Source organism: Dermacentor variabilis, chromosome 9 (assembly GCF_050947875.1).
Source record: "Dermacentor variabilis isolate Ectoservices chromosome 9, ASM5094787v1, whole genome shotgun sequence".
Taxonomy (NCBI): domain Eukaryota; kingdom Metazoa; phylum Arthropoda; class Arachnida; order Ixodida; family Ixodidae; genus Dermacentor; species Dermacentor variabilis.
In genome coordinates this window covers 154,054,341-154,076,570 of record NC_134576.1, presented here as the reverse complement: position 1 = coordinate 154,076,570, position 22,230 = coordinate 154,054,341, and the positions used below count along the sequence as shown (strand labels likewise).

At 44.2% G+C, this 22,230-nt stretch overlaps 1 protein-coding gene across 4 annotated transcripts in view; it reads right to left on the bottom strand.

Moving 5' to 3' along the window:
- Grip163 (gamma-tubulin complex component 6) overlaps window positions 1–22,230 on the bottom strand; it is a 525,896-nt gene that overhangs the window by 207,858 nt on the left and 295,808 nt on the right. For all 4 annotated transcript variants that reach the window (XM_075670058.1, XM_075670059.1, XM_075670060.1 and 1 more), the window contains one exon: window positions 18,349–18,473. In XM_075670058.1, the coding sequence (XP_075526173.1) occupies window positions 18,349–18,473 (125 nt within the window). The remainder of the gene's footprint in view (window positions 1–18,348; window positions 18,474–22,230) is intronic.

Here is a 22,230-nt window from a genome sequence, read left to right as displayed (position 1 = left end):
ACTGGCAGAACTTTCCAAGTTAATCAACAAGCGTAAGACAGCTGACATAAGGAAGTATAATATGGATAGAATTGAACATGCTTTCCAGAATGGAGGAAGCCTAAAAGCAGTGAAGAAGAAAGTAGGAATAGGCAAGTAGCAGATGTATGCGTTAAGAGACAAAGCCGGCAATATCATTACTAAATGGATGAGATAGTTCAAGTGGTTGAGGAGTTCTATAGAGATTTGTACAGTACCTGTGGCACCCTCGACGATAAAGGAAGAGAGAATAGTCTAGAGGAATTTGAAATCCCACAAGTAAGGCCGGAAGAAGTAAAGAAAGCCTTGGGAGCTATGCAAAGGGGGAAGGCAGCTGGGGAGGATCAGGTAACAGCAGATTTGTTGAAGTATGGTGGGCAGATTGTTCTAAAAAAACTGGCCACCGTCTATACGCAATGCGTCATGACTTCAAGCGTACCGGAATCTTGCAAGAACGCTAACATAAACCCAAACCATAAGAAAGGGGACGCCAAAGACATGAAAAATTATAGAACGATCAGCTTACTGTGCGTTGCCTACAAAGTATTTCATAATGTAATCACAAATAGAATCAGGAACACCTTGGACTTCTGTCATCATCATCATCATCATTTATTTACCCTTAAAGGCCCTTGGCTTAGGGCATTATATAAGGGGGGGGAGCAGTCGTTACATATACAATGGTCGGTAACAACAAAAAAGCAACACAAAGTTCAGGATTCATGTTCAACATTAACATCATTAGAAGCATCAACACTAAGATAGACACAGCGGCTCAAGAACAACTTGGAAACAAAACAAAACACGCATACACATTCAAAAACACGGCAAAATAGCTCAGCTCTTGAAATGTGCTGTTAATAAGTGCCTGAATTTATTAGGTTCTATTTCAGTAACTATGGAATCGGGTAAGTCATTCCACAATGTAATGGAGCTAGGTAAAAAAGATTTATTAAATGAGTTTGTGGAGCCATGTATGCGCTGCAAACTTAAGGAATGAATGAATGAATGTATGTGGTTTAGTGGCGCAAGGGCCAGATATGGCCAAAGAGCGCCAAGACAGTGTTAGTGATTTCGCGGTGGAATGATGAGTTCTGTGACGAAGATGTGACTTGGCTGTAAAGTGGCCTAAAAATAGTCGCTGTAAAGTGCGTAAAATATATGTGCTATAAAATTATGGCGATGATTAATGACGAGTACTATGAACATTAAAATCCATCGTAGAAGGATGATGCAAAATATAAAATATATAAGATGGTAAAATTTCTTGGAGCACTGCTGCCTCGCCAGAGCCCTTGAACCACAAGGGCCTAGAGGCATGTGCTATTCAAAATAATTATCACAGCGCCATCCTCTGAACAGAGGAGACGCTACGAACATGTGGGGCTAAAAACATGAAACACAACATCTTTCAGATAACTTAGGACCGCGTTGGTGTCAAATAGCGGTTCTGGGCCGAGTAACATTACTGGATGAAGGGGGATCTGCTGCCGGTATGCTATGGGAAAATGTTTCTTTCTTTCATATTCGGCTTTCCGACACTCCAGAAGGACGTGGAGGACGGTGAGCCTCTCCCCGCATCTACCGCAGGTTGGAGGCTCGTTTCCGGTGAGTAAAAAGTTATGTGTGCCAAATGTGTGTCCTATTCTTAGACGACAGAATAGGACATCTGTCCGGCGTGATTTTGTTACGGAAGGCCAGAATCTTAACTGTGGCTTTATCACGTGGAGCTTATTATTTGTTTCCGCGTCCCATAGGCATTGCCAGTGATTTCGTAGTTTCCTCCGCAAGAAGGGCTTCAGATCTGTGACAGGAACTGCAGCGGTGGGATTAGCAGAATGGCATGCAACTGACATGGCCATCTGGTCCGCCAGAACATTACCTTCGATGGCCCTATGTCCTGGCACCCAGCATATAATCACATGCTGGTTAGATATATATGCGTTACATAAGATGGAATAGAGTTCAATTATAACATGATTTTTGTGCTTACAGAACGATATCAAAGCCTTCACAACACTTAGAGAGTCCGTATATATAACTGATCTTTTGAGTTTTGATTTCCTTATATGCTTCACGGTCGATAATATTGCGTAGGCTTCAGCCGTACAGATACTAGTTTCCGGATGCAGTACGCCGGATTCCGAGAAGGATGGACCGACGGCTGCATAGGACACCCCGTCGTGCGACTTCGATGCGTCTGTGTAGAACTCCGTGCAGGAGTGTTTGTGTTGGAGTTACCGGAAATGCATTTGGATTTCAATGTCTGAAGCGTGCTTTGTAACTTGAACGAAAGATGTGTCGCATTGCATCAGCTGCCACTCCCAAGGAGGTAGCAGCTTGGCTGGATGCATTAGGCGAAGCTCGGGGAGTGGAACATGCATTTCTTCACTAAGCTCCCTCACACGCAGCGAGAAAGGTTGTCTTACGGAGGGTCGATTGCGAAAGAGTGTGGCGTATGTCATCTCGTTAACGGTATTATAACACGGATGTTGAGGATCAGAGTGGACTTTCAAAAAATATGTTTGGCTGATGTATGTTCGCTGGATATGAAGTGACCACTCATTCGATTCTGCATATAAACATTGTATGGGACTCGTTCTGAAAGCGCCCGTGGCTAAGCGGATTCCTAGATGGTGGACCGGATCTAGCATCTTTAGCGCGCTCGGGGCGGCAGACTGATAGATCACGGCACCATAATCTAATCGTGACCGAATCAGGCTCTTATAGAGATTCATTAGGCACGTCCTGTCACTACCCCACGTAGTCTGCGATAGAAGTTTCAATAGGTTCATTGTTTTAAGACATTTTTCTTTAAGATGTTTTATGTGTGGGATGAAAGTGAGTCTACTGTCAAGTATAACACCTAGAAATTTGTGTTCTTTGTTTACAGGTATCTGTTGTCCACACAGTTGTAAGCAAGGATCCGGAACCAGGCCTCTCTTTCTTGAATACAGAACACAAGAACTCTTGTGAGGATTGATTTTAAATCCATTTTTCTCTGCCCACTGTGACACCTTGTTCAAACCGTGCTGTACTTGTCTCTCGCAGACTGTGAGGTTGCAGGATTTAAAACCTATTTGTATATCGTCTACGTAGACGGAATAGAAAATAGCTGGTGGTAAAGATGCACGAAGCGTGTTCATCTTTACGACAAAGAGCATGCAGCTGAGTACGCCACCCTGGGGTACCCCAGTTTCCTGTATAAATGTACGCGACAGTGCAGGACCTATTTTCACTCGAAATGTACGGTTCTCTAAGTAGCTCTCTATAGTATTTAGCATATTGCCGCGGATACCTAGCGCGGAAAGATCGCGCAGGATTCCGTACCGCCAGGTTGTGTCGTACGCTTTTTCCATATCCAGAAATACAGATAAGAAAGATTGCTTGTGCACGAAGGCATCGCGAATGCTCGCTTCGATGCGCACAAGATGGTCGGTTGTAGATCGCCCTTCCCGAAAACCACATTGAAATGGGTCAAGCATTTTACTGGACTCTAGGAGATGCACGAGACGGCGATTGATCATTTTTTCAAATACCTTACAAAGGCAACTTGTCAGGGCTATCGGGCGGTAACTTGCCACTGAGGAAGGATCTTTGCCTTGTTTCAAAACCGGGATCACAATGGCTTCTTTCCATGTAGTCGGGAAGTATCCCGCAGCCCAAATCGTGTTGAAAATTGTGACTAGTGTAACTTGGGTGTCTTTATGTAAGTTTTTGATCATTTCATACACGATTCTGTCAGATCCCGGTGCAGAGCTCTTGCATGCGCTCAAGGCAGCTCTCAACTCTGCAATGCTAAAAGGACAGTTGTATGGTTCATTCTGTTGACATTTTCTCATGAGTGGCTTACATTCTTCTATTTGTTTATGTTTCAGAAAGGATTGCGAGTAATGGTTGGCACTTGACACGCTCTCAAAGTGCTCCCCAAGTGAGTCCACCTGATCTTGTAGGGTATCGCCTTCTGTGTTTACCAAAGGGAGTGCATGTGCTTGTCGCCCTCTTATCCTATTGACCCTGTTCCAGGCTTTCGCCTCATCTCTGAACGAGTTAATACTCGATAGAAACTTATGCCAACTTTCTCGTCTGGCCTGTCGGCGGGTTCGCCTGCCTTCGGATTTTACTTTTTTAAAGTTAACTAGATTCTCCGCAGTGGGAGAAGCGCGTAGCAACCCCCACGCCCTGTTCTGTTTTTTACGAGCGATCCTACAATCGTCGTTCCACCATGGGACACGCCGTTTGCAGGCCAAGCCTTTTACTTCTGATATGCATTTAAATGCGACATCTATTATGAATGCTGTAAAAAACTCGACTGCAGCGTCAATTCCTAACGAAGACAGGTCAGCCCATGAGATACTAGTTAGAGATCGAAATTTCTCCCAATCAGCTGTCTCAATCTTCCACCTAGGAGCGTATGGTGGATATTCGTTTTCTTTATATGATCTTAGCAGTATAGGGAAGTGGTCGCTACCGTAAGGGTTGTCGGTAACTTCCCATTCAAGTTCAGGCAGTACAGACGGGGAGACTATACTAAGATCTATTGACGAAAAGGATCGGTTTGCAAGAGAGTAATACGTGGGTTCTTTCTTGTTGAGAAGGCACGCTCCAGAAGAAAAAAGGAACTGTTCAATAAGGCGACCTTGCGCATCTATACGAGAGTCGCCCCACAGGGAGCTGTGCGCATTGAAATCGCCAAGAACAGCATAAGGTTCTGGCAATTGATCGATCAAGGAGTGAAATTCATGTTTGTTCAGTTGGTAATGCGGGGGTATGTAAAGGGAGCAAATATTGATGAGTTTGTTTAGTAGGACAACTCGAACCGCCACTGCTTCAAGGGGCGTTTGTAGCTGTAAAGGTTGACACGCAATACTTCTATGAGTAAGAATCGCAACACCACCCGATGATGCGACGGCATCATCGCGATGTTTGCGAAACGTAACATAAGTACGGAGAAAGTTTGTGTGTTTAGATTTTAAGTGTGTTTCCTGTAAACACAGCACTTTTGGATTATGTTTGTGGATGAGTTCTTGCAAACCATCAAGGTTTCTAAGGAGACCTCTGATGTTCCATTGAATTATTTGTGTATCCATGTTTAAGGTAAATTGGTCCTGTGTTTACGGAAACGGAGTGGATGCCTTATATTACAGAGCCCTTTCGAGGCCCTGTAATAGGTGTTTTGTTCTTTCTGAAGCGTTCGAGCGATTCTCGACGCTCCTTAGGCGTTTGGTGCGCCTTGGGGACAGGTGTAGTGTCCATTGCCTCGTGTGAGGCGCCGGACAAGCGCTCTTGCGAGCGAGAGGTTTTCAGAAGGAGTCCCGCCTTGGAGGGCAAGACCCCTGCGCCCACCAGCCCGGAGGTCGATGGGGCTCCCTGAGGGATTTGGCTGCGCTGGCCGTTGCCAGCGCTGGAAGGGGCCTCGGAGGTTGGGGCAGCCTCGGCTGCACCCACCTTCGGGGTGGATGGTCCCTTCTCCTCGGTTGACGGAGCAGCGCTAGCTGCAACCGCCGCGGGGGCAGATGGCGTAACTGCCGACTCACTGCCTGTGGGTCGGACAGCCGCCGGAGGCCGTTGTGACGCTGCCCCCTTACGCGCCACATCGGCAAAGCTGCTCTTAGACAGGTATGACACCTGCCTACGTGCCTCCTTGAAAGATATATTTTCTTTGACTTTGATTGTGACAATCTCTTTTTCTCTTTTCCAGGACGGGCAGGACCGCGAGTATGCGGCATGCTCGCCCTCACAGTTGACACAGTGTGGAGTGTTCTGGCACGTTTCGGAGGAATGTTCTTTGTCACTGCACTTGGCACATGTCAGCCGGCCTCGACAGTTCTGTGAACTGTGGCCGAACCTTTGGCACTTAAAGCATCTGAGAGGATTGGGCACGTATGGCCTAACACGAAGTTTGATATAACCGGCCTCGACGGACTCGGGGAGGACACTTGAACCGAAAGTGAGTATCAGGTGTTTCGTATTGATCTCTTTACCGTCTCGCCTGATCTTAATTCGCTTTACATTTATGACATTCTGTTCACTGAAACCCTCCAAGAGTTCAGCTTCAGTGAGCTCTAGCATGTCATCGTCCGACACAACGCCGCGTGTGGTGTTCATGGTTCGGTGCGGAGTAACTGTTATTTGGGTCTCCCCAAATGAGACAAGTTTCGGCAGTTTCTCGTACTGATTCTTATCGTGGAGCTCCAAGAGAAGATCACCACTTGTCATTCTCGACGCCTTATATCCTGTTCCAAAAACTTCAGTTAAAGACTTCGAAACAAGGAACGGTGAAATGTTACGCACTAGTTTGTCTGGGTTTTCTGAGTGCATTACATGATATCTAGGAAAGTTCTGGACTTGTCGTCCGAAAAACTGAAAGAGATCTTCGGTGCGCCCTCGTTTGTGAGGGCGATCAGGGAGTTTAGGAAAAGCGTTTTCCATGAGTACAGTAGGGTTTTCGGCCGCGATGCCGACCACCCACCATGGAGCCCAACAGGGGGACGTGACAGGAGTTCCTGCTAGAGAAACCCTGCCAACGCCAGCCGTACATCGCTGCTATAACCAAATACAGCATAACCAAGGCTGGCTAGCTACACAAGGTTAACCCTTGCCGCCGGGAGACTAGGAAGTTAGCAGAAGTGAAGAGAAGACAGGAAAGATGAAAAAGGCGAGAGAGAAAGACGAAGATTGGAGAGGAGGACAGGAAAAGGCGACTGCCGGTTTCCCCCGGGTGGGTCAGTCCGGGGGTGCCGTCTATGTGAAGCCGAGGCCGAAGAGGTGTGTTGCCTCCGCCGGGGGGCCTTAAAGGTCCAAACACCCAGCATCGGCTCAACCCCCAGGATCCCCTTTTCCCCAGACACGGCTAAGCCGCGCACGGCTACACGCGGGAGGGTCCAACCCTCGTGTGCTCGGGTCCGTGGTGTCGCAACACACCAAACGCCTGCTGACGCAGACGCCCCTGCGGGGGCAAACTTAAGGAGTTTGCAACCAAAGGACCAGGCAGGATTCTGTAAGGGCTACTCAACGATAGACCATATTCACACTATCAATCAGGTGATAGAGAAATGTGCGGAATATAACCAACCCTTATATATAGCTTTCATTGATTACGAGAAAGCGTTTGATTCAGTCGAAACCTCAGCAGTCATGGAGGTATTACGAACTCAGGGTGTAGACGAGCCGTATGTAAAAATACTGAAAGATATCTATAGTGGCTCCACAGCCACCGTAGTCCTCCATAAAGAAAGCAACAAAATCCCAATAAAGAAAGGCGTCAGGCAGGGAGATAAGACCTCGCCAATGCTATTCACAGCGTTTTCACAGGAGGTATTCCAAGACCTGGATTGAGAAGAATTGGGGATAAAAGTTAATGGAGAATACCTTAGTAACTTGCAATTCGCTGATGATATTGCCTTGCTTAGTAACTCAGAGGGCCAATTGCAATGCATGCTCACTGACCTGGAGAGGCAAAGCCAAAGGGTGGGTCTAAAAATTAATTTGCAGAAAACTAAAGTAATGTTTAACAGTCTCAAAAGAGAACAGCAGTTTACAATAGGTAGTGAGGCACTGGAAGTGGTAAGGGAATACATCTACTTAGAACAGGTAGTGACTGCGGATCCAGATCATGAGACTGAAATAATCAGAAGAATTAGAATGGGCCTGGGCGCGTTTGGCAGATATTTTCGATCATGAACAGCAGGTTGCCATTATCCCTTAAGAGAAAAGTTTATAACAACTGTGTCTTACCAGTACTCACGTACGGGGCGGAAACCTGGATGTTTACGAAACGGGTTCTGCTTAAATTGGGGACGACGCAACGAGCTATGGAAAGAAGAATGATGGGTGTAACGTTAAGGGCAGATTGGGTGAGGGAACAAACACGAGTTATTGACATCTTGGTTGAAATCAAGAAAAAGAAATGGGGGGCATGGGCAGGACATGTAATGAGGAGGGAAGTTAACCGATGGTCATTAAGGGCTAAGGACTGGATTCCAAGGGAAGGGAAGCGCAGCAGGGGGCGGCAGAAAGTTAGGTGGGCGGATGAGATTAAGAAGTTTGCAGGGATGACATGGCCACAATTAGTACATGACCAGGGTAGTTGGGGAAGTATGGGAGAGGCCTTTGCCCTGTAGTGAGCGTAACCAGGGTGATGATGATGAAATTGGAGCACCCGAGCTAGAGCTTCCTCTTAAGAGAGAAAGTGTAAGAGTGGAGTTGAAGATTAATATGCAGAAGACAAAGTCATAGTCAAGTGTTTGATAAAAGCTCAACTGGCAAGGAAATATATTGGTGCCAGAAAAATGTGCACTCGCCAAGAATAAAATAAAAATAAAGAACAGATGTTTTGGGCCCTGTATGGGTCCCTTGATCACAATGAAGAAATGAAGATGTAAGCATGGGCGTGCGGCTATTTATGGGTGAAGTGGCGCAGCATGCAGGTGTATATATCGGGAATATTACCCCGTGTCCTGTTTATCGTGCATCTAACTGACTGAATGTAAAATGATTCTAAAAACAAATGGGCAGATAACTGTTTCTCTTTTGCGATGATGGCTGCTGAGTCCCAGTCAATGCTGTGTTCAGTTAGTTCGTGATGTTCTGCCAGGGCGTTCATGGTTGTGTGGCCCTCGGCGATGTCATTCGTGTGTTGTTTCAAGTGCCGTTTAAAATTTCCACTCTCGCCGATGTACGAAAAGAGTTGACTGTTGGGCTAGTTGGTTGCCTATATTTGAAGTAGTAACTTAGCGCGATAAAAACAAGGAAACAAGAAAGGCGGACAAGGACAAGCGCTACTCACAACGGTTTAATGGAAGGAATGATAGTACATATATATCCTCATGTCACGCATGCGCCTACCAAGCAGAAGAGAAAGAGGCACATGCAGATCAAAGGCAGTTATGCAGGAAGTTAAATTGAGCTTCTAGCAATGTGATAGAACACTCACTTACGCACCTATCTCTATTCTTCTTGATAAAGAAGACCTCGCCGATGTACAACACGTCACATTCGTTGCATGGCATCTTGTAGATCACTCCCGGGTAGTCTGTATGTTTCAAAGGGTCTTTTTGCGTGAACCAGCTGTTGGCCAAGTTTACGGGAAGGCACATTGGTGATTTGCACACCGTAGCCCTTAAAAATTCTTCCAAGGGCTTCAGTTGTTCCAACTGTTTAGGGTACCGCCGCACGCTTCACTGTTTCACTCTTTCTTCACTGTTGACAAAGATAATGATCAATAGCCTGGCAAGGGAACAAGAGTTCAGGATCGCCTGTCAGCCTCTACAGTCTGAAAGAGTATGTTTATCTAGGGGCAATTACTTGCAGCAGACCCTGATCAAGAGAAGGACACTTACAGAAGAATAAAAATAGGTTGCAGTGCACATACGGCAGGCATTGCCACATTCTGATGGGAGCTTACCAATATCATTGAAAAGAAAGCTGTACAATTACTGCATTCTGCTGGTGCTAACATGTGGAGCAGAAACTTGGAGGTCGACAAGGAAGGAGGTTGACAAGGAAGATCTACCATGTAAAGAGCGATGGAATGAAAAATGTTAGGTGTAATGTTAAGACACAGGAAGGGAGCGGTGTAAACCAGAGAGCAAATGTGGATAGCCGATATTCTAATCGACATTAAGAGAGAAAAATGGAGCTGGGTAGGCCATGCAATGTGTAGGATGGATAACCGGTGGACCATTAGAGTTACAGAATGGGTGCCAAGAGAAGGAAAGCGCAGTCGATGACGGCAGAAAACTAGGTGGGGTGACGAAATTAGGAAATTCGCAGACACAAGTTGGAATCAGTTGGCGCAGGACAAGGGTAATTGGAGATCGGAGCGGGAAGACTTCGTCTTGCAGTGTACATAAAAATAGGCTAATGATGATATTAACAGTTGAAAGGTGCCACTGTCACAAAACATTGTACATATCCCTTAATTATACACGCATGCACACACTGTCCTTGTTAACAGTATGAGTACTTAGACGTCTAATAACTGTACTAGAAGCCATTCAGAGTCATTTCTGACATAGGTGTGGCGATTGGTGGCCTTCCTCACAGTTAACATTTTCCTGGCTATTACTTTTTTTTTTTTTAAGGTCTTTGAAAGATGTTTATGAACGGGGTTCTACTATTCGTTTATGTTTTGTTCTTATCAAAATAAGCAATTATCGCTTTCTGGAACGTGTAAAAGTGTGCGCATGTGACCTGACGAATGTTTCCGCATGCCACTGAATGTCTTGGCACATCCGAGTGCAAGGAGTGTTTTGGCCGTCGTGGGCTGCCCGTTATGGCTGCTGCTGCAGTTGTCATTGCTGTAGCGGCCCTCGTCTTCTTCCTCGCTGGTCAATGCATCAGGCTGCGATGTGGCACAGTGCGCTTGACCAATGAGAGATTGTACAGCTGTATGATGTAGCCAGTTGCTTGGTGACTATGGATCCTGCCCAGTTCCCGTTGTGCTGGCTTGTCTGTGCCGGTCGCTACGCTGACTCGCTATGCCACCGCTGTTCCTCACGCATTGGTATGATCCGCAGCGGCGCAGTAACGCGTTCTGAACAGTCAATGTTTTTAGTATTGTAAGCAATGTAGTTTGATCGGAGAACGTCACAAATTTGTATCAGACCAAAATTCATACCAGCCATGATTGTATCACCGAGGTTTTACTGTACAGTAAAACCTCATTGTACAGTACCCGCTTAAACAGTAGTTTCACTTTAAAAGTAGTAAAGTCATATTCTCGACTCAGCAGCCATTGAACATATTGTGTTTTGTATCTGCATAAACCCTACCAGCTTATTGTGTACGCATCGCTTAACATTTAGTGTTTCCACTTTTCATCGTGCAATCACGGTGGTGCGTCGTCAAGATCGGGCAGCCGGGTAGAACAAAAAGCCTCAGAGATCAGAACAACGGCCTCCAAGCGCTCTGTGCGTTCGTGCACGAAGCCACATCAACATCACTTTGGCGCCGTGCCGTGCCAGAGAGTGTTGTGGCATCGTGCAAGCAAGCACTCGCGTCATACTGAAGCTCTGATAAAAAAAGATGCTGGGTGTCAGCATAGAAGAAAATTACACATCGTTCGGGCTATCAAACATGACACGAAGAAGTCGGTGCTGGCACGTGACAGGGGTCTACTGTTGACTATTGTGTGCAGCATTTGGAATGTGAAGAAGTTGCTCGGCAGCGCTGCTGCGACCACGATGAGATGTCGGCTACGAGGTTCGACTTTTCACCATCGTTACGTTGCCACTGTTGTTGCCGAAGTGTCGCTTAATGACAGTGATGAGAATGACATGGAAAGCGACAGCACGGGCGATTCAGGCCAGACAGTGGCAGAAGCTGTGCATTACATCAACCTCATGAATGCAATCGTCGTGACGAGAACAGCACCCTGCAATGAAATAGGCGGCCCACGATTTCTGCAGCGCTACAGCGCCAGTTCACGTAGAATATGCAATGCCAACGAGGAATCTGCCATGCCAGTATTTGCCGAGAAGAGGGGGCTGGCTGAAAAGCTGGCTTGCAGCTTCAGTAAGTTTGAGGCCACAGTTGTCGCACCTAGGTCACCATGGTGTCACATGAAAATAACACTTTTGTCATGCAAAGTGAATAAATAGCGCCTGTTTTTCCCCCTTTCATTGCACTCTCTCTGACTTCCGTTTTTAACGGTAAGTGGGCGATCTCATGCTATTTTGTTTAAGCAGTACTACAGTATAGTACATACTTTTTCCGAGCTCCGGCCAACTACGGTTTAACGAGGTTTCACTGTATTCGGTGTTTGCACACTCCTAGAAAATAGGAAAAGCAACTAGTTGATCAACTCAGCTTCTTGTAACAATAACACTAGGGTCACTAATAGATGCCATCACTTTCTTAGTGCATGGTGACATATGCTGTAAAGGGCACAGGAGTGCCGTGGTTCAACGCATAGTTAGGGGCTACAAGCAGAGTACAACGCACTTTTCGATTTCTAAAAATCAATCCCGTGTCACAATGTGTGTGATTTGGAAAATTTTGTCTGCATTAAGTCTGTGCAAAGCGTCATCATGTAAATCCAAAGATAGCCTTGAGATAAGCTTGAAGCTACAACAACACTGATGTGCGTCTACTATGGCGTCGGGAACAAGAGGCTGCCATAGGATGTGTCGCAAAGATGGTGGCCGTGAAAAACTTTGTTACCATTCTGTGCACTTGCTTTCGTTTGCGAGGCGGTTTGTTGGCTTTCCAAGTATCATGTGGCTGCTGCAAATAGATGCCTTTATTCAGTCTGCACCATGTGCAATTGCATAAAAAAAAGAGTGCCGTAGCGTTTAGCACACTCCGTCCTTGTTCGTCGTGCTGAAGCATCAATGTCCTCACCTTCTTTCATTTAAAAAGAACTATAAACTGAGGGAAAATGACAGCTGCTGGCTTCTTTCCTTGCTGCAGAGTAAAAGTTTCAAATTGTAATTTATGTAATGTAATGTGAATCTATCCTCTGTCACATGCCGCAGTAACCCTACCGTATGCAGACACAGGCATCCTCAATAATTAGGTTTGCCTTTTATAGGTACACAAAAATTTTTCTATATCTGTGCACTCTAATCGTAAACTGCATATTGTAGAGAAAATTGTTTTTACTTATTCTTTTCAAGGTGCTTCGGCCACTTTCTGATAGCTCATCTACGAAAAAGCCACTGCTGAAATCGCAGCAATGGTGGCCACACGAGAAGTTTATCCAAGCAGCCTGCGTCATGCTTTGGATGAGTGTACAAAAAAAAAAAAAAAACTGTCAATGTACAATGCAGCCACTGGCCATGTCGGCACTTTAACCGCCGGATCTACACTTCATCCTCATATTTAATTCGACAAGAAATTTTGCTATTCGAATGCCCCTATAAACTGCTACTGTTTTTCCCATAATCAGTATCGCTGACAATGAAGGGAAACGCAGAAAAGAGTGACAACGCATCAAGGGACCCAGCGCTTAGGACATAGACTTGTGGTGACACTGCTTAAGATGACCGTCTTTATATGTATGGATGGCTACTGTAGCTGTACAACATTAAAGTTAACATATATATATGTAAAATAAAAACATCAATTTCGGTCTCCTATGTGCCAGGGGCCCATTTCTTCCACTTCCCGACAAAGCCTGTGTGTGCGCCTGTGGACAAGCCAATAGCACTGTGCACCATGTTGCTATAGGGCAGAATAAAGTTTAATGAAATCCAGGGCTTGATGGAATTTTGTCTGGTCGGGAAGAGACATGACTAAAAAGTAAATGCCAACCAAAAGAGAATTTTTTTTTAAGCGAAAAATTAAAATTTCATTTCCCCACGGGAGTCCAAATGTCTTTTAATTTTTAACTCGAAAATTCTTTTTTCTTGGTCGGAGTTCCCTTCTTTCATCAATAAAGTTTACTGTGCCGAACTGGTTCGCAAACATGCTGAATGTTGTGAACAGGATCGCTGTTATTAATTTTTATTTCTCCAAACCAGAACCAAACTGGAACGAAATCGAAGCGCGCTGAACCCCGACCCAAACTGAACTGGTATTTTTTTCAATATGACACCTTGATTTCAACTATACTGTCTACTGACAATTCTGCTGAACTTCAGCTGTAATCAACTGTAATCACTTCCTTTGTTTTATGACGGAAGTTATTACATAAAATTTTTGATTCAGACTTTCGAAGGTCAGTGGGACAAATGGGTCCCATTTTTAAAAACTGAACGGCTTGTTGTACACAAGTGAAACTAGTTGCAAAGTACTTCTAAGCACCTCATTTACTCATACCCCACAAAATACAGTTTTGGTTTACGAGGGAAGTAGTAGGAAATAATTTTGCATTGGGGTGAATAAATAATGCAGATATTGAAATGATGTGATGTTTGAGCATTGTGAGGCCAACAACAGTAAATTCTTGCAAAAAAAAAAAATATACAGAACCGTTTTATACTTATTATTACTTTTCTTGAGCGATCATATTGGTTCTGGCAAATACATTTTTACAGAAGACAATTACACAGATATTGCATTGACACAATATTCATACATTGTGAAGGTAACATCAGTGAATTCTTCCACAAAAGCTTTTTCTGACAGGCCAGCATCTCTCTTTTCTCTCTATTTTTTTTTACAGGAGGACCTGGTTTGTGCAAATGCTTTCCTTACATGTGCAAATCGCATAAATACTGAGCTGATATGATCTATGGGAATTAATTTTGTGAATATCTACAGTGAATTCTCGAACAAGAATTGTTTTAAAGTATCGTTTCTGAGTTTTTATTCTCTATCTCTCTCTCCATTTTTTTTTTTTTGAAGCTGCACTTTGCTTTTGGCAAATCCTCCTGCGCTCAAATCCCACAGATGATGTGTTGATCAAATATATTAAGAGCATTCTGCAGTTATCCACAGTGAATTCTTGTGCAACAAATTGTTTAGAGCCCTGGCGTGTGTGCGTTTTTTTTCAAGAAGGAGCATCCTGGTTTCGGCAAACTTATTTACTGCAATATGCTCTGGCCCAAGCAGAAGTGGATGCATAAAAAGAAAGGCACCACTAAGAATAACTACAGTAGGTAAGTGTGCTACAACAAGCAGAAAGAACAAGTTTTTCAGGGAAAGCTCAGCCCATCGGATTGACAATGACTGTTTTCATGTGGAGATTCTTTAAAGGGCCCCTCACCAGGCCAAATAGCAAATTTCGGTTATACGCTGGAAACCGTTATGTGCCATCTAGGAAGCATTGTACAGCAAGAATATTTCAAATTCTTTCATTATAACAGAGATAAAAATACTTGATGCGCCGTGAACCATGATTTCAGCAGGCAAACTTCCCTGCCAACATCGCCACTCTCACCAGACGTTTGCGTTCCATACACATCACAGTTCCCTTTATCTCACGTTCTTGCTGCACGGCACACTTCTGGTAACAGTCTCGTGTGTGAGTCCGTGAGCTGTGGCGTTTGTTTCGTTTTGCCCTGTTCACTATGTAGCAAGCTGTACACAAGAACACCTGCGTTGTTGTATCACTGCTTCAGTGAAATGAATCCCTCAGAGTGTGCACATTCGGAGACGCTGGCCCGGTTTGTGGATCCTTACTGTGATACACCTCGCTGTTGTACTGCTGGCAACAGACAAGCGGCATGATAAGTTAGTGCCGTATGAACACCGAGGTAGATGCAAGCAGATCAAAGAGCATGATCGGGCCCTGGATGATGGTAGGAAATGGTGTAGTTTTGTTTTCTGTGTGTGCAACTGCATGGCGTGGGAACAAGCAGACGAAACAGAAGGTACATCTCTCTTGCTACGGCACAAAGTAAAACATGCAGACATTCATGCAGACAATTATAAAAAACAAACATGCAGACATTCAGTGTGGATGTTTTGTTATTTCTTTAAATTTTAATTTGTCGATTGAAGCAAAAAAGCAAACAAATAACTGCTGTTGCCTTCTAGAATTCTCAAAGTCACGAGTGCATGGGAGTGGTGTCACAGTACTGCGAATTACAGAGGTGCGCCTCTGGAACTGAAGCAAATGTTATGGTTCCTTCATCCGAAACTAAAGCAAGGATCCCAATCTATGTCATGTACTTAATCTGTATTAGGTCAATTTTAGAGCATGCTAATAAGAGGCATTTTAAACTAGATTAAACGACCAAAATAAGAAAGTGCAAGAAAAGCCTCAAGGTACAATCTAGTCTGGTATTCCTGAGTGGATTGAATTAGCAAAATTTTATGCCTACTTGAATTGCCTTCATCTTGTTTGAATGCCAGTAGAATACTACATATCGTGCCAACAGTAAGTGTCAAGTATTGACAGTATCTCTAAGCTTTTATATGAGCTTTCTTTATGAACAACCATGGAATAAAACTGTAAACCTTTGCAAGTGCAAGGAAACCAAACATTGTGAAATTCTTGAGGAGACAACATTACAATTTTAAGGTACCAGACCAGTGATTTTCAAATGTGTGTCCGCAAAAGCCAAGCTTGCAACAAAAGAAATAAAAATTTTAAAAAATATTAATAATTTATATTCGAACTAGATTCGAAAAATAGATATTCAAAAATGTTTGAATATTCTGTTGTATACGAATTCTGAGTGTATTGCTTGAAAGGAAGTGCGATAAGTGATGACTGGCACATGGTCCAATGCTTCCAAGTTTACGGAGATTCAATGAGGTATATTAAGGCACAGGTTGGCAAGGACAGCTAGTGGCAATTACTGAATTTTCCAAGCCAACATGAGCCAAATGTACAAAGTCTTCGTATAATGGCTTACTAGTCTAATTCTGTAACAATGACATTGTAATTGCAATGTCGCAGCATATAAAATTAACACAACTTGCGAACAAATGCATGTGCAGATCATGAATTGGTATGCAATATTCAATATTTGAAGCTTAAGGGGACATGCTACTCGAAAAAAAAAGAATATTATTAGTATTAGAGATTTGAAAATACTGCCATCCATAGAGCTTTTTATGAAGATTTCAAATATGTCATGAATTTTTGTGTAATTACATGTTTTTAGTTATGTCCTATAAACTGTAAAATACAGTAATCTTTGGTGGCACTTTCTTGTGTATTTAATTTTCATAAAAAGCATTGCTTATTTAGCTCTTTGTAGACAGTAGAGTGCTGATATCTATCCAAACTGCATGTATCATTAGTGGAACTATGTAAAAGAAGTTAGTAAGCTTCAACAAATTTTTTTTTCAATCCCACGAGAATAACGTTGGGCACTTATAGTTGTCATATACTAACGAAATCTGGCATACATACTCTTCAAGATATGTAAAATGCTGATAGCTACTTGAAATTGCAATATCTCTCAGCAGTAGCTGCGAAAGTACAAAGTAGTGAAATGGGATAGTGAAAAAAATTAGTTGAAGTTTGCTTATCTTTCCTCGTATAGTTCTACTAATTATAATCAAAGCCATGCTGCGACAAATAATCGCTGCCCTGCAGCTGCTACTGTCCGGTTTAAATACTCCAGTGCCGCTAACAGCGGCAAAAATTATGGATGCTATAGACAGTCTCTTCGCTACGCTGCAGTAACTTATACCTCTGCCCGCGAAGATGACTGTGCTGTGCTGTGAAGTGTACACGTACGCATTACACAGAAACATTGTGCTGTGCAGCCCTCATCATATCTACCATACCACCACCTTCCTTCCTCTTCACATCCTATCTCTGTCATTCCCCAAACCCCTTCCCCAGCGTGGAGTAACAGGCTAGAGGCATTTCATTCAGGCCGACCTCTCCACCTTTCTGCCATTAAATATTCTCTCTCTCTCCACTAATTATACATGCAGTTTGGATAGACATCGGCACTTTGCAGTCTAAAAAGAGCTAAAAAAGCTGCAGCATGATGCTTGTCATGAAATTTTAATACACAAGAAAGTGCTTCCAAAGATTACTATATTTTGCAGTTGTGCAGGACATAATTAAAAAATATAGCAGGTACACGTAAACTCATGACATATTTGCAATCTGCATAAAAAAAACTCTACGAATGGCAACATTTTCAAATCTCCAGTACAAATATTAGTATTTTTTTTCTCGAGTAGCATCTTCACTTAACTTTGATCTTCGCAAACCCTTAGATTTTTTTTTTAATTGCATGTCTTTAGGAACCCAGTTTATCCTTGACTCATTCCTAGTTCCGAGACTTGCTCCCAGAACTGTGACTGCAAGCCGCACAAAAATTTTAAAAAATCAAACACGTCATGATCGTCATTGCCAATTTTGTTCGAGAAGAAAATAAATCCTTGACCCCCTGCCCCGTCCCTGCAATCGGTTTCCCATCACTTCTACTGGTTCACAAGGGGTCTCCGACACATCCATGGCCGAGAACCACTGCTCTAGACAATAAAAGTGTGCTTAAATAATGTACAGACTGAACACAATTGTCTAGAGAGGTTGATTAGCCGGGTGTACATTGTGCCAGCGACCGTAGTCGCTACCTCGTGGTAGATACTAGGTTCCACATATGTTTCTCCTATAGCCCATGGAAACGGCAGGACCATCCATTGTCTAATTGCAGTGTGAACACGATCCCCCTCCCCTTTTTTTTTGCGAGAGATGGTGGCCAGCCTGAGGAATCGGGGTAGCCAAATGATTGAGTTTCTATCAGATCACAGTCGCAATCACAGCTCAAAGGTAAGAGATCCCCCAAGCGCTCCAAGCTGGACCATGGCACTCTAAATGAACTATATGACTGTGTTTAGAGTGCTTGTTTTCAATCAGCTGAACCTGAACTGCACTACAAGAGTGCTTGAAAGTCATAAGCCGAATGTACCATGAATAATCACTGCAATAGCATCTCACAATCAATTAAGATGGCATGCCACACACACCTCAGGCTTGCAGACTTTGAGCAGCATGGCACTCTTGGCGCTGGTGAAGACATTTGGCATGAAGGTGGCAAGGAATGGAGCCTCTGAGGCTGCATACTGGAATCCTTTCTCCCAGAAGCTTTCATCTGAAATAGGACCCAATTGCTGTTGCCTTATTGAACTCAAGAAACTAGGCCTATGTGACCATGAATGAATGAATTCTGGGGTTTTACGTGCTAAAACCATGATTTTATTATGAGGCACGCAGTAGTGGGGCACTCTGGATTAATTATGACCACCTGGGGATCTTTAATGTGGCCCCAATGCAAAGGACATGGGCGCTCTTGCATTTCGCTCCCATCAAGGCTGGGATTCGATCCCGCAACTTCATGCTTAGCACTGCAACACCAAAGCAGCTAAGCCACCAGTGCGGGTGCTATGCAAGCACCTTGGAAGCAAAAGGTTACATCATGCACGAAGGAACAATACTCCTCAGCATTCTTGAATGTTGCAAACCTTGAAAGGTGCAAGTTCCTATGTGCTTTGCAGTGGCCCACTTTCCATCCAACTGACAGTCAACTCAAACGCTCTGAGGCTAATAGCTTTGTGAGCCCATAGGGGTGCCCCCCTTCTCTAGCATTCTAGATGAAGAAAGACAATGCAACAGTCGATAAGGAGGAATTGGCCAAGGAGAAGTTAGCTCATTAGTCATTATGAGAAAGCAAGAACTGATTGACAGTGTGCAAATTTATTTGTGTTGCTGTGGCAAATGTGTAAAAAGTATTGCCATTCTAGTCTGTGCTTGTGTGCTGCATGAGTATCAATACTGTGTCATTCTCACATTCAGTGGGAATGACATTGTCAGTGGTGGTCCAGTCATTTTAGGATTTTGAGCAATTTCGGGAGCAGAAAAAATGTTGTTATGGAACAGTTTAGGGGCAGCCACATCAGCATTTCTGAGCAGTTTTGGAGCAGAAAAATTGGTCTTTTAAGAAAACTTGGAGTAGTATAGCAGTAATCTGCAGCCATTTGGTGAAGCTTGTTATTACAGTGCAATCAGTAAGTGTTGCTCAAAAGTGAAGCATGTCACAAAGGCAACAGCAACTAATTAAGCTTGCCTTAATTCCCACAGACAGTATACCATTCAGGGTATTCCCATGACGTCAAAACGCAGGACGCAGGACCAGGATGCGGCAAACAAAAAACCAGCTCTATATTCAGAGACCACAAGACCTTACGTGCCAACTTCGTCTTCTTTTCAAGAAGGAGCGTGGCCACTGCTCATGTCCCTGAAGTCGTTTTCTTCTGTTCCTTTGCTATCCTTTAGTGGTGACATTAGCCTCTTTTTCTAGAAAGCAACATCCCGATGCTTTATTGTCACAGCAACAGGACCGGGACACGCTTTTGGTTGAGTGAATTCACTAAGACAAATAGGGCTTCATCTGGACCACGTGCACAACCGCTGGTAGATGCCGTCGACGCCTTGAGCAATGCGGACTATCGGGAGCAACCTCATAGTTGACATCAGTGAGCCACCGAAGAGCTTTATGCAGCCCGAAATAGTGTCTTAACAGCTTCTCTGAAAGGCCGCGACGGCAAAAAGGAGACCAAACCCAAACTTTCTCTTCAGGCTTGTAGGAGACTGGTTGGTGACGAAGATTATGGTGTCTTGAGTCATCATCCTGCTGGCTATGAATACATATGCAAGCAAGTTGTCGCGCTTCTTCAGCACGTCGAGTGAAGTCTTCAGCATCCATTTCAATGCCATCGCATTCATGTGGCAACATCGCATCTAACATAGTTGTGACTTCACGACCAAGTAGGAGACAGAACAGTGTCATTCGTGTTGTCTCTTACTGAGCCATGTTGTATGCGTAGGTGACATACGGCAAGATTTCATCCTAGTTCTTGTGCTTGACAACCACGTACATGGAGAGCATATCCGTGAGCGTCTTATTCGAGCATTCTGTCAGTCTTTGTTTGTGGATGGTACGCCGTTGTTTGCTGGTGAGCTGTTCCGCTAAGTCTTAATACTGTGCCCAATAGCTTGGCTGTAAATGCACTTCCCCTGTCAGTTAATAGTACTGCTGGAATGCCGTGCCTCAGTACAACATTCTCTATAAAAAAAAATTGGGCTGCTTCACTTGCCGTACTCCGCTCCAGAGCCTTGGTTTCAGCACAGCAAGTAAGGTAGGGTGTACCTACGATAATCCATCTGTGACCTGCAGCAGAAGTTGGGAGTGGGCTTAGTAGATTTCACTCCGACTTGAGCAAATAGAGTTTCGGGCACTTCAACAGGATGGAGAAAACCTGCTGGTTTGACTGCCAGCACTTTTCACCGCTGGCATTCAAGGCATGTCCAGACGTATTGTTGAAAGGTCGCCACGAGTCTTGACCAATAGTATTTTTGCCTCCCCCCTACACAGCGTTCGTGTGTAGCCCAAATGGATGTTGCTTCATCATGGCATACCTGTAATACTTAACTCCTGAGAGGTGTTGGGACGATGAGTAAGTAGGTGTTTTCGTTCGGAGAGAAGTTAGCCTTGTACAGGACGTCATTACACAAGCAAAATGATGGTTGTCCACTTGCAAAAAGTCTTGGGACAACAGAAGTGCGACCTTCCAGGAAACTAATAATTGGTTGCAATTCTGGGTCATCGCGTTGCTGCTGTGCGATTGTAGCTGTGTTGATAACTCCAACAAAGCCTGCTTCGTCGTCATCTTCCACAGTGGCAGGTTCAAACGGGGCGTGACAAAGGCAATCGGCATCCGCATGCCGCTTTCTTGATTTATAGACAATAACCATGTTGAATTCTTTAAGCTTAAGGCTCCAGTGCGCCAATCGTCCTGGTGGATCTTTTAAGTTCATCAGTGAACAAAGGTGGTGGTGGTCACTGACAACATCAAAGGAGTGGCCGTACAAATACGGACGAAATTTTATAACGGCCCACACCACCGCAAGGCACTCTTTTTCCATGGTGGAATAATTTGCTTCCGTACGGGAAAGGGTTTTGCTTGCACAAGCTATTACTCGTTCAGCGCTGCCTTGCATATGCAAGAGTACTGCTCCTAAGCTGAAATTGCTGGCGTTGGTGTGAACCACTGCCAGGGCGTCTTTGTCAAAGTGTCCGAGGACAGGGGGCTTTTGGAGGTGTTGCCGCAGCTTGTTGAATGCTTGTTGCTGTTCTTCACCTCATACGAATGCGGCGTCTTCCCTGGTGAACTGTGTCAACGATGACGCAATTCGTGAAAAGTTCAGAATGAAGTGTTGGTAATAGGCGCACAGGCATAAAAATCGTCCAACAGCCTTTTCGTTTGATGGCACTGGAAAATTTGCAATGGCAGCTATTTTGTCGGGATCAGGCCGTACGCCTTCACTGCTGACAACATGACCGAGGAAGAGAAGCTTTTCAAAGCCAAAGTGGCATTTTTCCGGCTTCAGCCCGAGACCGGCCGATCGGATGGCTTGAAAAAACCGTGTGTAGTCACCTCAGGTGCTCGTCAAAAGTTGCAGAAAATACAAACACATCGTCCAATTATACTAAACACGTTTGCTACTTGAGGCATGAGAGCACTGTGTCCATTAGCTGCTGAAATGTTTCCAGCGCAGAGCACAAGCCGAAGGGAAGTACCTTAAATTCATAGAGGCCATCAGGTGTCAAGAATGCAGTTTTTTCATGGTCTCTCTTGTCAACTTCTATTTGCCAGTACCCACTCCTTAAATCCACCGACGAGAAATAACGGGCATGTCACAGTCTCTCGAGAAAATCGTCTATATGAGGGAGCGGGTAAACGTCTCTCTTGGTGATCTGATTGAGCTTGCAGTAATCAACGTAGAAGCGTAAGCTGACATCTTTTTATTTATTCGTTTATTTATTTATTGACTTTACCCTACATGCTTGG